Here is an 18,670-nt window from a genome sequence, read left to right as displayed (position 1 = left end):
GTTATCTGAAGCTGAATTGGAACTCAGGTCTTCCTAATGGTAGGCCTAGGGCTTTTATCCACTATGTCACCTAGTAACCTAAGATAGGAAACAGGTTCAAGGAAAGTAGACAATTTGGATATGGTCATACAGGTTGTAAATGAGGCTTTAACCTAGGTCTCCAATTCCAGGTCTTTCATAGCTTCTTCATAGCTATTAGAAAATCTAGAGATGAGTCCTTAGAAATTATCTAGCCTGATCCTCTATTTTTACAAGTGAAGGCACCAAGGTTCGGAGAGGTGAACTAACCTGTCCAAGTTCAGTAAAAGCCAGGATTCAAACCTACATCTTAACTCAAGTTCTTTCCACTACCACACACCGCCTTAATTTTGGTTTAAACTGTCATTTCAGACCTGGTCTCTAACTTTTTGTATTTTCAAGCATAACTCTATTCAAGCAGCTTCCAACTTGTGGAAAATTTGCATTATCCCATCATTTTCTCAAAATCCATAGTATGAAAGAGAAGATGGAAACTCTAGTAACAAAATAAAATGGATGAGGGCAGTGAGGAGTGACTTTGACTAGCAGCCTCAAGGCAATTAGTAATTTGCTTGTTAGGCTTGAATACTCTGACACATGGCTTCTGTTTAAACCTGTTAGAAAGTGAATAGGGGCTGTGTTGTGGCATGCTTCCTTACAAATGAGACCATAGGAAGGATATATGCACTCACTTGCTGAGAAGACAAAATTTTCATTTGAGAGCTAGCCACTGACTCAGTAAATTGGTAGCTGGTTTGCTTACTTGAGCTTAAGACCTAGAGGCCCAAACTCATTGCAAAACTATAAAGTGACTCATGTGTCATCAATCCATTGGGTAGGCAGTTTTATATACAGATAAGCCAGAAGATCTACTACACTCCTAATTGTTTCACTCTGTGGTCAGCAATTCTTGGACAAAGTTAAAGTAGACCAATAAGATAGAATTTCAATTTCTTGGGCTAAAGTAAAAGTAGGAAGAAAAAAAAGATTTTAGCATACTGATTTTATTGATATTCATAAAACAAGCAAACAAGCAAAAGTCACTATGATAAAAGAGGATAAGCAACTAGCATAATGGAAACTGACATGGGCATATCTGACTTTGTGAAGGCACTGACTGGAAAATCATTTTGATTAGTCAGTCAACAAACATTTTTAAGGGGCCAGACCCTGAACTGTCTTCAGCTCTCCTAGTCTCAATTTATTTGTCTGGAAAATGGGATAATAATACTTGCACTGCTACTTAATAGGATTGTGAGGAAGGCATCTTGTAAGCCTTAAATAGCTACAAGAGTTATTGTCATTACTTTATGCAGAATAGTATAGTACTATATATAATATATATAATGAATATATATGTATATAATAAATATACACATATATTTAGTATAGTACAGTAAAGCATTCCATGAAAAAAAAAACACAACAGAACTTGATAAATATAGGCCCTTTAAGGTTCAAGTAGGATTATTTTATAGGATCACAGATTTAGACTTGGAAGAGAACTTCGAGGTCGTCTAATTAAACACCCTCATTTTACAGGTGAGAAATCTGGGATTAGGAAAGGTTAAGTAATTTTCTCTAGGGATTGGAAAGGAATTTAGAGACCATCTGATCCAGGGGTTTTTAACCTGAAGTTTCCAGACCCCCAAAGGTTTGTGCTTAGTGCTACAGATACAAAAAAAGGCAAAAGACAGTTCTTCCTCTCAAGGAGTTTACAATCCAATGCCAGAGACAAGATGCAAAAAAACATGTACAAAGCAAACTATATACAGGATAAATAGGAATTAATAAAAGAGAGAAAGCACTAGAATTGAGGGGTTGGGGAAGGTTCCAAGTAAAAGATGGGATTGTAGTTGGGAAAGAAGTTGGAGTGGAAGAGGGAGAGCATTCTAGGCATGGGAAACAGAATGCCTGGAGCCGAGAGTCTTGTTTGCTAGATAAATTTCAACCGTTCTCGGGGAACATTATTATTTTCACTCATCTCTAACTGAAATTAAGCATTTCCTTTGTTTAAAAACATTATTCTGAGGGGGCAGCTAGGTGGCGCGGTGGATAAAGCACTGGCTTTGGATTCAGGAGGACCTGAGTTCAAATACAGCCTCAGACACTTGACACTTAACTAGCTGTGTGACCCTGGGCAAGTCACTTAACCCTCATTGCCCTTAAAAAAACATTATTCTGAGAAGGGCTCCATAGTCTTCACCTATGAGGCAGCTAGGTGGCGCCTGGAGTCAGGAAGATCTGAATTCAAATCCAAACCCGGAGGCTGCCTAGCAGTGAGACCCCAGACAAGCCCCTTCATTTTTGGCTGCCTCAGTTTCCTCCTCTGTAAAATGGAGGTTGTGAGGATCAAATAAGATAATATCTGTAAAAAGCTGAGCACAGAACCCAGCACATAGTAGGCGTTTCATACATGTTCATTTCCTTCCTTGGCCAAAACGTCAGAAGTTAAGAACTTCTAATTTAGTCCAACCCCCCCCACCCCCAAAAAACAGACAAACAAAAACACCACCAAAAACTTCCAGTCAGCAAGGCGTAAGGGACAGAGCATGGCTGGGCCAAAGAGGGAGGTTACCCTTTTCCTGTTTTTCACCCTTAAGCATCGGGTCCCACTTCACAGACTGAGAAACCGAAGCGGAAAGGGCGGAGGGGCGGGACGGGGGTGGAGCCTGGAACAGCATGATGTCACAAAGCCCCGCCTCCAGCTCCTCCGGGGCAGAACCCGAGGAGGAGCTTCGCGGGGTCACGGGGGCGGGGGGCGGGGCTCCAGGGCGACTAGCGGACCAAGATGGCGCCGTCCTTGATGCTGCTGCCGCAGCTGTCTCGGCTCCTCTCCGGAACCCGGCTCCCGCGCCACAGTGAGTGTCCCCACGGCCCACGACAGCTTCCCTGTGGCCCGCTGTTCTCCTGATCCCTGGGGGGAGCAAGTGCAAGAAGGAGGGAGACGAGGTTCACGCGTGGTTCGGGCCGGGCCTTGTCTGTGACCTTCAGCCCGGGTCGCTCGCCCCTCCCCAGCCGCGTCGGTCCCTCTAGACCTCCACAGCCTCGGTCTGCCCCCCGGTCCCTGCGCCCCTCTACTACGGCCGCCCTAAGCCCGGCCTCCCCCCCTTTCTTCATGCTTCTCCATTAATCTCAGTCTCCCTCCTCCATGCCCTAGATAATGGGACGATAACGGACACGAATATCAGCTCTCATTTGTATAGCATATTAAGGGTTGCAAAAGGCTTGATCCTCGTATCTTTATTTTACAGATGGGAAAACTGAGGTTGAGAGAGAAAGAGGTTAAGCGACATGCTCAGGGTCATCCAGAAAATATATCTGAGGCAAGATTTGAATTCTGGTCTTGCTCACTCTGGGTCTATCACACCACCCATCTTTTAGGTTTTAGAACTAGAAAGGGACTTTACATAAATTGTCCAGCCCCACATGCAATGCTGCAAATTTTTTTTTCCTTTTGGGGGGGGTGAGGCAGTTGGGGTTAAGTGACTTGCTCAGGGTCACACAGCTAGTGTCAAGTGTCTGAGGTCGGATTTGAACTCAGGTCCTCCTGACTCCAGGTCTGGTGCTCTATATACTTCGCCACCTAGCTGCCTCGAAAATATTTCTTAAGGGCCTGCTGTGTGCATCCTTACCAAGGTTGCCCCTTCGGTTCATAAAATAGGACCCTGCCCCCACAAGAGAAGGTCTTTTTGGTGTGCAAAGTACTTTTCCCACAACAGAGCTGAGAAGGAGCTGATATTTAATCGTAGTATTCCTATTTTACAGATGAGAAAACTAAGGCCCAAAGTAGCATAGTGGGTGGAGCATCTGAGCTTGGGGTCAGGAAGAGTTGAGTTCAAGTCTAGCCTCAGACACATACTTGCTGTGACGCTGGATAAGTCACTTAAGCCCAGTTTGTCTCGGTTTACTCATCTGTAAACATGGATCTCGAATGAAATAAACCCCTTAGCAGTGCTTGGTATTGAATAATTACTATACAGATGTTAGCTAGTATTACTTTTTTTTTTTTTTAGTGAGGCAATTGGGGTTAAGTGACTTGCCCAGGGTCACACAGCTAGTGTCAAGTGTCTGAGGCCAGATTTGAACTCAAGTACTCCTGAGTCCAGGGCCGGTGCTTTATCCACTGTGACACCTAGCCACCCCGGCTAGTATTACTTTTGGAGGCTAGATGGTGAGTTGTATAGGGTGCCCACCCTAGACCTTCCTGCAGTTTTCTAATCACAGCATTCCCTGTCTGTGCCTTTGCATACACTTTCCATAATGAACTTGTTCCTTAGCTTTGCTTTATTGTATCACTAGATTCCTTAAAGTCTTAGCTTGGGGGTGGGGGGGATGCTAAGTGGCACAGTGGATAAAATACTGGCCCTGGACTCAGGAGGACCTGAGTTCAAATCTGGCCTCAGACACTTGACACTTACTAGCTGTGTGACCCTGGGCAAGTCACTTAACCCTCATTGCCCTGCCCCCCCTCCAAAAAAACCCAGTCTTAGTTGCGTTCCACCTCCTACTTGAGGCCCTACCTGATCCCCATCAGTTGATAGTGTGTTTCCCCTTTATTCTCTGAATTTACTTTGGAAATTTTGCTGGATAAATCTCATAACTTCTTAGTGCCCCCAGCAATGCTCTTAAGACTGATTTACTGTGCAGATGATAGATGATTTGCATTGGTGGAAGGAGTTTCTCTACTCGGGTAAAATCACAGATCTGTTTCTTCTACCAAATGTTTTTAATTTAAGGACAATTTGTTTTTACCCATTATAATGTAAGCCACTTGAGGGTAGCAATTATTTTGGTTTCGTTTTTTGTGTCCCCAGTGTTTATGACAGAGCTTAACATATAGGCACTTAATAAATGCTTCTTGAAGTGAACAGAGGAATGAGACCAACACAGACTTTCAAATGCACACTATTATATGTAAGTACATAAGAAGGTGCAAAACAAGATGGTCCATTCACAGGGTCGTACAGCCAAACCTCATACTTTCTATTTATTATACAATGCCACCTCCCAATTCCACTCAGCTCTTGACATAGCCTAGAATGGACTCATACAATTAGGTATATCTTTTTGCCACGGGGAAAAAAAATGCCTAGAAAGTCTATCAACCAGTTATATTAGTTATAAATAAATCACCAGTAAAACTTGAAAATGCATTGTTTCCTATTTCAGCTTTTGTTCGTTCAGCATTTTACGTTCGGGACAACCCAAATGACAAACCCAACTGGCTGAAAGTTATCCTAACCTTGGGCACTACTGCAGGCCTGTGGGCCTTCGTAAGTATTCCCTTCTACAGAGAATCAAGTCATTCAATATGGGAGAAACAGAAGGGTAGTAGTGGGGACGCCAGATTCTTGTGAAATGGAAAGGTGCTGGTTGTATTTAATCAGCGGGCAGACGTGTAGATTCTAGAATATCAGACTGAGAATGGATCCCAGGGACCACACTTCAAAAAGAATTTCCTTTAAGACCTCCCTGCCACATGGTCATCTAACTTTTGCTTCATTTTCAGTAAAGGAGAACGGACACTCTACCTCTGGAAGCAGGCTGTTCTGCTTTTCAGTAGCTCAGTTGGAAGGTTCTTCTTTATATCAAGCTTATTTGAAGCTTCTCATTACACCTAGTTCTGGGGCTAAGCAGGACAAGTCTTATCCTTCTTCCAGGTGACATTCTTCAGATGTTTAAATACTGTCATTTCTCCTTCACCACCTCCAAAACTTCTCCAACTTCTTAAACCGATCATTATATGTCATCAACTTGACATCTATTCTATCCTTGACCTCTGCAGTTTCTGGCTTATCAAGGTCTTTTCTAAAATGTAATGATGGGGGCAGCTAGGTGGTGCAGTGGATAGAGCATCGACCCTGGATTCAGGAGGACCTGAGTTCAAATCCGGCCTCAGACACTTAACTAGCTGTGTGACCCTGGGCAAGTCATTTAACCCCAATTGCCTCAAAAATAAAATAAAATAAAAAAAACAAACAAAAAAATAAAATGTAATGACCAGGACAATGTATAGCAAGACTATTACCTCCTTCCTGAAAGCTGTGCCTCTTGATGCCCCCAAGATCACATTAAGTTTCTTGTCTGCCACTTTACAGCACTGACTCAAGTTAAATTTAAAATTCAGTAAGAGCCACAGATCTTTTCTCAGATAAACTAAATAGCCAAGCCTCCCCTGTCTTGTAGCTTTGAAAGTGATATTTTGGGGCAGCTAGGTGGTGCAGTAGATAGAGCACTGGCCCTGGAGTCAGCAGTACCTGAGTTCAAATCCGGCCTCAGACACTTGACACTTACTAGCTCTGTGACCCTGGGCAAGTCACTTAACCCCAATTGCCCCACCAATAAATAAATAAGTAAATTTTTAAAAGAAAAAAGAAGAAGAAAATGATATTTGGTACCCAAATTTAAGATGGCCAACTGAATGTCATGTATATTCAAAGTGTAGAATGATTCCTTTTCTAGAAGGGGAGATAAAGAAGCCCAAGGAATGGTTTTGTATTATAACCCTATAAATTCTGTAAACAGTGGGGAAAATTTCCAAAGTAATACAAATAGAAGGAAACACAGATTCTTTTGCATGTCCAGGAAAGGAAAAGGGATGATAAGAGGAGACAGGTATAAGAAAGTTGGTCCTTGCCAGTATTTCTTGCAAATCAGAATTGTGGTAATCTATCAGTCAACTTCTCTTCCAGACTTTTCTCTTTATTCTGCCTTTTCGTAGCCTTAGTGTCACCTAGATATCTTTGCCAGTCGCTGCAGGGAAAAGCAAAAACAGTTACCAGGGTATAGAAATGAAACCCCGTTATGACAATTGGATCTTCTTCCAGATCATGCCCTCTAACCATAGATACCCTCCAGGGTTTTTTCCTAAAAATTAATCTGTTGCCTGAAAACATTACTATTCATAACTCAAAAATTTTATTATCCCCAATATGACTACACATACCTCCATACTTTAATAGATCAGAACTCATGCATGCCTTCTTGTCCTGTGTTATTCTTGTCTTCCAAAGATCTTCCACAGAGGATTGATTCAGAGTCCTACACCTACAGGGTTCTGTCCTGGGCTCTCATCTTCTCCCTGGATACTATTTCACTTAGTGATCTCATCAGCTCCCATGGATTTAATTACTATCTCTGCTGACTCTCAAATCTATCTGTCCTACCCCAGACCCTCTGCTCGCCTCCAGTCTCATGTCTCCAACTACTCTTCAAACACCTTGAACTGTGTCCATTAGATATCTTACACTCAATATGGCCAAAACTGAACTCTTTATATTTCCTTCTAAATCCCTGCACACCCTCACACACCACCACCCCCCCATCCCACCTTCCCTATTACTGTAGAAACCAACACCATCCTCCTAGTTCTTCAGGCTCACAACCGAGGAGTCATCCTGAATTCCTCCCCCTCTCTCACCCTCCATTTCTAATGTGCTGATAAGGCCTGTTGATTTCACCTTTGCAACAGCTCTCAAATACACCCCCTCCTTCCCTCTGCCACTGCCACCACTCTGGTCCAGGCCCTCATCACCTCATGCTTGGATTATTGCAGTACACTCCTAGTAGTTCTGCCTCCCTCAAGTCTGTCTCCCCTCCAGTGCATCTTTCATTCAGCCACCAAAGTGGTTTTCCTAAAGCTCCGGTCTGATCATGTCGTCCCCCTGCACAGTTAATTCCAGTGGCTTCCTGTTGCCTCCAGGAAGAAATACAAAACTCTCTGGCATTCAAAGCCCTTTATAACCTGGCCCCCTCCTACCTTTCCAGTCCTCCTATACCTTACTCCCCAGCAGCTTCTCCTCAGTCCAATGACATTGGCCTCTTAGCTGTTCCACAAACAAGACACTTCATCTCTTGATTCTAGGCATTTTCTTTGGCTGTCCCCCATGCCTGAAATACTCTCCCCCTGATTTCTTGCACTTAGCCTCCTTGGCTTCTTTTAAGTCCCAACTAAAATCTTCTATTCCTGGAAGCTTTCCCATCCTCTCTTAATGCCAGAGCCTTCCCTCTGTTAGTTATTTTCTATTCTATTTAATTTCTTATTTATATTTATAGCTCCTTTTGTATATATTTGTTTGCATGTTGTCTCCTCCATGAGATTATAAGCTTCTTGCTGCAGGGACTATTTTTTCCTCTTGTATCCACAGTACTTATCACATAGTAGGTGCTTAATAAATGCTTATTGATTGATTGATTATGGACCTTAAAGCTGGATTGTTGTAATCAGACTGTGTGCAATAAATACATTGGTGGAAATCACAATTGCAGTTGATAGAATCTCCAAATAAGACAGTTAAAAAAGAACTTCTCTAATGACAACAATTAAAAAGAAAACTCAAGGGGGCAGCTAGGTGGCGCAGTGGATAATGCACTGGCCCTGGATTCAGGAGTTCCTGAGTTCGAATCCGGCCTCAGACACTTGACACCTACTGGCTATGTGACCCTGGGCAAGTCACTTAACCCCCATTGCCCCACAAAAAAAAAGAAAACTCAACCTGGTACCTATTCAGGGTTCTTTCCCCTTTGCCTTTTCCTCCTCAAAAGTCTTACCTTTTTTGTTTTGTCTTGAGTTTCTCATAGGTGTAGTTGAGAAAAAGAGTAAAAGGATTTGAAGGTTACTTGTTTCTTGACTAAAGAATGATAAAATTGAGAATTCATACTTTTTAGTATTTGTAATAATACTTTATTTTATTTTACTTAAGTAAACTTTGGTTGACTTCAGGTTTAGTTAAGGTTATTTGGTTTATGACAGTGTCACAGAGACAAAACTAAAGGAAGGAAGGTAATAACTGGAACAAGATAGGGGAACAAAAGAAGTGTCACACAGATAGGTGATCCCATAATTCTTACAGGTGATCACATAATTGTGACAGTGATACCAAGATGTATTTTATAACAGAGTATGAGTTGTCTTCCATGAGAGGAAACTTAGAAATTTAGAAATAGCCCCCAGATCAACTCTCTATACACTTCATAACCAGTTACAGCTATAGCATCTGTTAGTTAAATACTTCTTGAAATGTTATTTCTATCCATACCAATTCATGGGATAGATGAATTGACTATATATAGTATAAAGTAGAATTCCCTTTTATTTATCCTGAATTGAACTTCTTTAAGCTTCAAAGGATGCCTTTAGTTTCTATTGTGCCACATTTTTTAAATTAAGTGTTATGTTTACCCTGGCCATATCCTAATTGTTGGTAGTTTGCTTCTTTGAAACCTCTCAGGGAAACACCTCTCGGTAGAGAGGTGGTAGAACACAGGTAAGGAATGAATAAGGCTTAGGTTTTAAGATATAGCCAAGATCTTGATTTGTTTTTGCTTGACTATACTTATTTGTTACAAGAGTAGGGAGCACAAAACCATTGGGAAGCAAAAAACAAAAAGCAAAAAAACGGACATGCAAACTGTGAGTTTTATTTTTAACTATTACTATCTTCTAGCTTCTCCAACAACATGAAGAAGATGTTTTAGAGTATGAAAGAAGAAAAGGGCTAGAGTAACGTTCTTGAATCTGTTTCTTTCCTAATTGTAAGTACATTGGAGATTATAAATTAAAGAGATTTTGCAAATGTTTGTTATCTTCTAATGTCAATCTGGCCAATTTCTAGATACATTATACCAGTGGTTTCTCTTCTTGTTACGTCATCAACACTTATTTAGATTAAGTTGTGTTTTCTTTATAAAATCCTACTCTAATGCTTCATTATTATGTCAGGGTGAGCTGTGTTCTTTGCCAGTAAAGTTCCCATTTTACAGGTCCTATATGTCTGCCATTGCCGGACCAACCTAGCTAAGTTTGGACATTTTCACCACCAAGCTGGCTGTAGGGTGATGAATTTTCCAGTCTTAAAACCCACCAATTTATGACCAATGACTTATGTCACCGAACATGTATAACCTTAGAAAGGAGGGAGGGAGGGAGAGAGAGAATGAAAAAAAGAAAGAAAGAAATTGATCGCTAACTCATAAGCCCTAGGGGCAGATAAACAAACAAACCCCATCAATTTTCAAACGGATTGTGTATACATCATAAGAGGGAGTACCCATATTATAAGTCTTTGAAGTGTTGTTTTCTATCAAACTTTTTGAATTGTCTCATTGTTGAAACGTCTATTTTCTGGTATGTATAAATGTCATTTATTATTATCGTTGCTGCTGCTGCTTCTACTACTATTATTTCTATTACACAAGATCAGAAACAGTGTTAGAATCTAGGTCTTCTAACTCCAAATGCATGCTCCCTCATGCACCCTCACACAAGTACCCCTACATATGCAAAAAGTCATCCAAACATGGTGAAGAAAGCGATGAATGACCCTTTATTATACATATTTGAAATAAATGAAGGGGGCAGCTGGGTGGCGCAGTGGATAGAGCACTGGCCCTGGAGTCAGGAGTACCTGAGTTCAAATCCGGCCTCACACACTTGACACTTACTAGTTGTATGACCCTGGGCAAGTCACTTAACCCCATTTGCCTCACTAAAAAAAGAAATGATTATCAGTTTCTCCACAGGTATTCTCTGTTATTTAAGGCTAAATTTTCATGGCTTGGTGGAGAGTATGCTAGGTTTAGAATCCAAAAGACCTTGGATTCTACCTCTTAGAATGAATAGTTTTGTGACTTTGTTTTAATTTCCTTTCTAATGCTGTCCTCAACCCCATTACTCCACTCAGACTATGATTCTGGGCATATAGAGAATAATTAGTGCATATTTATTGCTGAGTGAATAGTAACTCATTATTTCTAGTCTTTAATATTTATGAATGAGAAGTGAATAGGTAGATGGTGAAAAGAAAAGAAAACTGAGTGGGAAGATTAAAAGAACCTGATTTGGAGAACAATTTAAAACTTAAAAGTATAGAAATTCAGGGGCGGCTAGGTGGCACAGTGGATAGAGCACCAGCCCTGGATTCAGGAGTACCTGAGTTCAAATCCGGCCTCAGACACTTAACACTTACTAGCTGTGTGACCCTGGGCAAGTCACTTAACCCCAATTGCCTCACTAAAAAAAAAAAAGAAAAGTATAGAAATTCATTAAATCCTCGCATGGGTTGTTTTAAAGTTGAAGTTTCCTGCTTCAATACTGACCATCTTTAATCACTCGGCTATGTTTTTGAGTCATCAGTAATTTAAATTACATTTTTTCCAGGTGGGCCTAGTAGAGTAGTAGTCAGATACTGAATGACACAATGTTAAGAAAATATTATTGAAACCTCAGGGCACAGTGAATAGAGAATCAGCCTCTAAATCAGAAAGACATATTCTGAGCAAGATACTGAAGCATGTCATGGAGACTGTAAGCTGATGAGCATCTGTACTGGTACAGAGTGTTTCCTCATCATCACCCCTCTACTAATGAAACCATAGGTCTAGTCTGCAAAACAGATTATGTATAAAGATGCTCAGGAGTCAAGATACTACTAGGCTCTATGGGTACAGAGATGAAAACAAAAAATGTCCTCGCGAGGGCAGTGATGGGTTTTTTTGTCTTAGCACTCCCAGAGCCCACCACAGTGCTTTCCACATAATGAAGGATAAATAAATATTTGGATGACTTTCTGCATATGTTGGGATACTTGTGTGGTGGAAAAATAACCGCTCGTTGGATTTGGAGTTAGAAGACCTACTCATAGAAGTTTTGGGACTCTGGGCAACTTACTTAACCTCTCTGTGTTTTAGGCAACTCTAGTATAGACCTATAGAATCGTAGGCTGACTGTTCTGTACTGATGGAGGAAATTCCCACATCAGCAATCTCCTGTCATGAGAAAGTCACAGATCCATCTAGTGATCTTGGGAATTAGTATTTAGGAGAGAACACTGAGTACTGATTCACTAGGATTTGTTTTTCTGATTGTAGCAGTTGGAAGCAATGAGGGAAATAGTGCTCCTAAGTGCAATAAAATTGACGCGAATAGTTTAGGCTAATTTTTCTTTTCATGTATTTTGAAAGAGACTATAATTATGATTGTCATTATAACCAATGATAAATATGTACAGAATGCCTGGCATGGCTTAGCTTTTGTACAAAATGACAAACTTCCTGTGTGCCTTGATAAAAAGGAACTCAATTTACATAATTTGAATGTTATTTTATTTTTTAATGCTATTTTAAATACATTGAAAGTACTTACTATTTTAAAGAATCCAATAGTTGATGCTTTTATAAAACAAAGGCTCACTCTCTAATTTATCTTTTTATTTATTTATTTTTGGTGAGGCACTTGGGGTTAGGTGACTTGCCCAAGGTCACACAGCTAGTAAGTGTCATGGGTCTGAGGCCGGATTTGAACTCAGGTACTCCTGAATCCAGGGCCGGTGCTTTATCCACTGTGCCATCTAGCTGCCCCTCTCTAATTTATCTTAATGCAAATCTGGATTTTCATGCTTTATGCTGTTCAAAGTAGAATATACTTATGTTCTATTGAATATTGAGTTTAATCATATACAGCCAGACATTGAAAACATAGGTAAGATGACACACAATTCAAAAATGTGAAATAGAATCAGACTCTGAATTTCAATATCCTAATGGTATCAAACTCAAATAGAATTATGGGCCACTAATTCATGTATAAGGACATGTACATACAATATACAGGCTGCATGTTGGCTTACTTTTTAAGTATAATGTTATCTGTTTTATTGTATTTTTGTTTATTTTGTTAAATATCTCCCAGTTATATTTTAGTCACATTTGGGTAGCACTTAGGAGAGTTGCGTACTTTTCTGGTATGCTTGACATTTCTGTCCTAGACTATCACTGTTGTTTTACCATTATAAAGATAGGGCTACTTAAAATAATAATAGTCAGGGGCAGCTAGATGGTGAAGTGGATAAAGCTCTGGCCCTGGATTCAGGAAGACCTGAATTCAAACACAGCTTCAGACACTTGACACTTACTAGCTGTGTGACCCTGGGCAAGTCACTTAACCCTCATTGCCCCACCATAAAAACCAAACAAACAAAAAAACCCACCACTAAAATAATGATAGTCCAGGCTAATACTGTTCTTTTTTTTTTTTCCATGATTTTAGGTTTACTGTAAGAAGTGATGACAACCAGTTTGTGGGTCCATCGAATGATATATCCGAAAAACAACTTGTATTAGGATTTCTCTACAGTATCACAGAATGTACAGATAAAAACTCATCTAAAAAAGGACACCTGCCCACTTTTCAGGTTATATACATCCTATTGACTTGTAGAAAAGTCAGTTTGGAACCAGTATTTAATCCATTTTTGCAGATGAGAGGGACCTTGCTTATACTTGAAAGGCACTAACATAGATAAGCAAATTAAGAATTTCAATAAAAACTAAAAATAAAACCTACTGCCTGAAATTGAACACTGGTAGTTAATATTTTACAGCACTTATCCTCCATCAGTAGATACAACATGGCCATGACAGTGGTGATTCAGGAAGTTGTTAGGGACTGAAGGGATACTGAAATGATTAAGATGGTCCCTGCCCTTGAGAAGTTTACCATCTACTAGGGGCGGTACGACTTGCCTAAGAAATTGTGATACCAAGTAGAATATAAAGTTTCCTGGGAAATACAACAGAAGTGCTCTGAGAAGTCACAAAAAGAAGACTATAAAGAAGAGGGGGGACCCACAAAAACACCTGCTTACCAATGAGAACACAGCAATCCTGGTTTATCCTAAAGACCCTTACTTGTAGATAAATTAAAAATTCTGCTTCCAATACCATATCATGCCCCTTCACTTATTTGGACTTTAATTAGTTTTAGTGAGCTTTCGATAATCTTTTTTATTCTATATTGACTCTAATATGTGAAAAATCAGTGCCTTTATAATTCTACTTATATATATTTTAAAGTATGTCCCAATTCTAATTGAGGCTTTTCCTAATGGAACCAGTACCCAAAAGAACTTTATGCCTAGTAGTTTTATTTCCAAATTATACAGAAAAACTACCTGTTGATGAGAATCAAGTCAATTTTATCACTTTAAATACTCTTAACTTTAGTCATTATTTTCTGTCCTCCATCCAAAGAAGAAAAAAAATGTCACAGGGTGATACCAATGGAAGACCTTCAATAGTAGTCATTTTTACCTGGTGGTTAATTGTTATTCTTGTCAGTTAGTCCTATTTAATGTAGATTTAGAAGCTAAGTAATATTTCTAAGTTGACCTGATCATTCATCAAACACTAAAAGCCTACGATTAGGGGGCAGCTAGGTGGCACAGTGGATAGAGCACCGGCCCTGGATTCAGGAGTACCTGAGTTCAAATCCGGTCTCAGACACTTGATACTTACTAGCTGTGTGACCCTGGGCAAGTCACTTAACCCCCATTGCCCCGCCAAAAAAAAAAAAAAAAAGAGCCTACGATTTATTAAGCAATGGAAGCCCTAGTCACCTTTAAGGTATAACCTAGATCCTATATGTTAGCAAGATAGAATTTTTCCTCCTAGATTATGGTGTAGATGAAACCCCGTTTGAATGAGAAAATTTATGAAGTATTCAGTAATGCTGATTTAAATTTGACCACAGTGGAAATAAAGTACCTTGGATGGAAATGGGTAGTAGTACTTTGTGGTCTGGAGTTAAAATTGGTAATTTAACACCTTGATTCCTTTTCATCAAAATACAGGGTTTCCCAAAAGTCTTAGTGCAATTTTAAGCTGTTAAAGCTTAAACCCTGCATTTATGGTAGAAAGAGCTTGATTAGGACCTTCCATTATTATTAACACTTGACCACTGTTACTGTATCTTATGTTCTTTTCTATTGTTTCATTTTTTTACATCGATAGCAGAAATATACAGTCTGTCCTCAGAGGAGACGATGAACATGTAGCAGTGGAAAGAGCACTAGCTCTAGAGTCAGAAAACCTTAGTTAAAATTCTGCCTCTCACATTTTTTCCCTGTGTGACCATGTATGAGTTTTCCCACCTTCCTGGGCCTCAGTATTTGAAGCTTAAAATAGGTAGGAGGGGAGCACTTGGACTAGGTCACCTCTTAGGGTCCCTTCTAGTTCTAAGTCTAGGAGTCTAGGAAATGAAATTCAGTTCCAGGAAAGTGCAGTCATTTCTGCCTTACAAACAGCCCCCTGAACAGTGTTCTTTCTTTTTTTAAAAAAATGGACTTTTGGGGGGGGGGGCAGGGCAATGAAGGTCAAGTGACTTGCACAGGGTCACATAGCTAGTGTCAAGTGTCTGAGGCTAGATTTTAACTCAGGTCTTCCTGACTCCAGGGCCAGTGCTCTATCCATTGTGCCACCTAGCTGCCCCTCTTTATTTCTTTAGAAGTACTCTGCTATCAAAAAAACAGCCCTTTAAATCAACTTGAAAGGCCAGTATAGTGTAAATGCCAACAACATGTAGATCTAGTAAAGGTTATCTTGTCAGTTATGGTGGATAGGCAATGGCACCACGTTATCTCTACCTGTTTTCCTAGCCAGGCAAAAAAGTGTGTCAGGGATGTGCTCAAGGCCAGTGGTAGATGCAACATGATAACTGTTGCCCAAGCCTGCTGCAGTTTAAAAAAGCATGTGTGGCAATGAACTTTATTTTGAAAAATGAATTGAACAGAAACAGGATGTCACAGATTGGACTTATTAATTCAAAGTCCTATATTATTTTTTAAAATATTTACTGAGTATTTTTAAAAATCTGTTTACCACCATACTATGAAACAAACTTCAATCTTGGGTTTGTATAGCTTCTTCACTGGGCAGACCTACCCTGGGGCAGTTCTTATGCTAACTACTAACAGTACTGTTTTCTTCCTTAATGACTATTTTCCTTTTTTTTGTGTCTAGATCCTAAGTTTTGAAATAGTAGTAAAAACAAACATGCATGTTTCTTTCCCCTTTGGAAATGAAGACTAGTTCTCTCTGCATGTTGTGCATTTTTAATGGCCCTCAGTACAGTATGGATGTGTTCCAAATGTCACTAGTCAAGCAACAACCATTTATTAAATTGTAAGCACAAGCACTAGGTGATAAGGATATAAAGACCAAGTTAATAATAATTTAAGATTTTGCTAATAGCAAGGACAAACATAAGAAGCCACTGTGTCACACAACTTTTTTAATTACAGATAATTGTTTTTAAAACTACAGGCAAGGGAGGCAGCTAGGTGCCACAGTGGATAAAGCACCAGCCCTGGATTCAGGAGGACCTGAGTTCAAATCCGGCCTCAGACACTTGACACTTACTAGCTGTGTGACCTTGGGCAAGTCACTTAACCCTCATTGCCCTGCCCAAAAAGAAGAAATAAAACTACAGTCAAGGAAGATGAAAGTGGAAGCAAATACCTAGATGTTAGTTCTACTAAAAGGGAAGAAAAATTGAGGTATACATGGAAAAAACATTTCTCTGCCTTGACAATTCAGCAATGTTAAATGGATAATTGTGTATTACTAAAGGGAAGGAAGGAATGAATGGTTTGACATGAAGCTTAATAGCCATGAGTTCTCTGGTGACTGCTAAACATTTTTAAATAAAATTTTAATATGTTGTTTTGTATATTGCTAAAATTTCTCCCAAATGTCTCCCAAATATGGAATAGAAACTTTTTTTTAAGGATAAAATGAGATAATTTAATTTTGGGGAGGTTACATTTTAAGTTATGAACTCTCTCCCTCTAGACTCCACACTAGAGAAGACTACCATTTGACACAGATTTTATATATGGATACAACCATACTATGTATACTTCTATTCACCAGCTCTTTCTCTGAAGATAGCTTCTTCTTAGATCCTTTGTAGTTGATTTGAGTATTTATGATACTTGAAATAACTTGTCATTCACATTTTTTCTTCAATATTGCTGTTACTGTAGACAACATTTTCTTGGTTCTGCTCATTTCACTTCATTATTTCATGCAAGTCTTTCCATGTTTTTTCTAAAAAGCAGCCTGTTCATTTTTTACAGCACAATTATATCATGTATAGAAAGTTTTATAACTTGGGCATAGCTCTAGATTGCTCTTGTAAGGGGCTAAAATTCTAGCTAGTCTGTCTAAAATATCTAATGAGTGGTCACCAATAAATTATAAGCTTTAGCAAGAGGTAGACTTAAGCATTTATTAAGGAGAATATGAACTTTGTAAAGAGAGAGAGAAAGGCCTAGATTCATCTATCTAATAAAGGGAGAGCGCATTTCTAGCTCCCTTCTCCACCCGAGTCCTGAGGAAAGAGAGGGAGCGAGCCAGCCTCGCCCCCTCTTCCTCCCACAAGCAAACTTCCTGATGCCAAAGAAAAGCTGCATGGCCTTGCCCTCAGAGGCCTTCTCCTAATGGCAGAGTTTTCCTACAGTAAGTCTCCAGCAGGTGGTGTCATTCCAATGCTTACACTCTTCAAGATGATTGGGTCAGGGGCAGCTAGGTGGTGCAGTGATAGAGCACTGGCCCTGGATTCGGCAGGACCTGAGTTCAAATCCGGTCTCAGACACTTGACACTTACTAGCTATGTGACCCTGGGCAGTCACTTAACCCCAGTTACCTGGCCAAAAAAAAAAAATGATGATTGGGTCAGTTCACAGTTCAATAGTGTCCCAATTTTTCCACATCCCCTCCAACATTTCTTTTTCCTCTTCTATCACTTTGGCCAATCTGATAGGTGTGAGATGATATCTAAAGTTGTTTTAATTTAAATTAATAATGATTTCAAACATTTTTTCATATGACTATATATAGCTTTGATTTTCTTCATCAAAAAACAGCCTATTCATATCATTTGACCATTCATGAATTGGGAAATGATTGATGTTCTTATAAATTGGATAAAATATTCTATATTTGAGATAGAAAACCTTTATCTGAGAAACTATAAATTATAATTTTCCCCAAATTTTCTGTTTTCCTTCTAATCTTGGCTATAAAACCTTTTTAATGTAATCAAAATTATCCATTTTATATCTTACAAATGTTCTCTATCTCTTATTTATTCATAAATTTTCTCCATAAGGTAATATGTTCTGTGTTCTTCTAATTTATATTTAGGTCATATATCCATTTTTACCTTCTCTTGGCAAATGGTTTAAGATATTGGTGTATACTCAATTTCTGCCAGACTGATTTCCAGATTTCCCAATAATTTTTACCTAATAGTGAATTCTTATCCCACAAGCTTAAATGTTTACATTTCTCAAACACAAGGTTACTACTGTAACTTACTACTATGTTTTGTATATCTGCTCTGTTCCACTGATCCACCTTTCTATTTCTGAAAAGCATTGAGGTGGGAAGTGTCTCATATCTTTTCCTTCAGGCTTTGTAAATTTGCAACATTTGCTTTTGATTTGTGCTTATTGTTCTTTTCAATGACATTGTTGTAGTCAATATGTATATTGATTTCTTGGCTCTGCTTACTTCACTGTGCATCACGTTACTTGAGTCCATGCTTCTCTGTATTCGTCATATTCATCATTTCTTACATCACAAAAATATTCCATTACACTTACATGTTGCCTTTTGTTTGGCCATCCCTCAGTCAGTGGGCATCTACTTTATTTCCACTTCTTTGCTAACACAAAAAAAGCTGTTATAAATAAATTGATGTACAAAGAGACCTTATTCCTCCTGATGACCTTCTTCATCTATATACACAGCAATGGAATCTCTGGATCAGAGTATGAGCATTTTAGTCCAAATAATACGAAGTTATTTG

The 18,670-nt window shown here is 39.3% G+C and overlaps 1 protein-coding gene across 1 annotated transcript; it reads left to right on the top strand.

Moving 5' to 3' along the window:
- Positions 1–2,723: 2,723 nt before the first annotated feature.
- NDUFC1 (NADH:ubiquinone oxidoreductase subunit C1) lies at positions 2,724–13,742 on the top strand. The gene is made up of 4 exons (XM_043970008.1): positions 2,724–2,879; positions 5,191–5,294; positions 9,468–9,555; positions 13,067–13,742. Exons 1-3 carry the CDS (start codon positions 2,810–2,812, stop codon positions 9,525–9,527), a joined length of 234 nt encoding a protein of 77 aa, XP_043825943.1. The 5' UTR covers positions 2,724–2,809; the 3' UTR covers positions 9,528–9,555; positions 13,067–13,742.
- The last annotated feature ends 4,928 nt before the right edge of the window (positions 13,743–18,670 follow it).

Source organism: Dromiciops gliroides, chromosome 6 (assembly GCF_019393635.1).
Source record: "Dromiciops gliroides isolate mDroGli1 chromosome 6, mDroGli1.pri, whole genome shotgun sequence".
In the NCBI taxonomy this organism is placed as follows: Eukaryota; Metazoa; Chordata; class Mammalia; order Microbiotheria; family Microbiotheriidae; genus Dromiciops; species Dromiciops gliroides.
The sequence above is the reverse complement of the archived record's forward strand: the minus strand, read 5'-3'. Positions and strand labels throughout refer to the sequence as shown.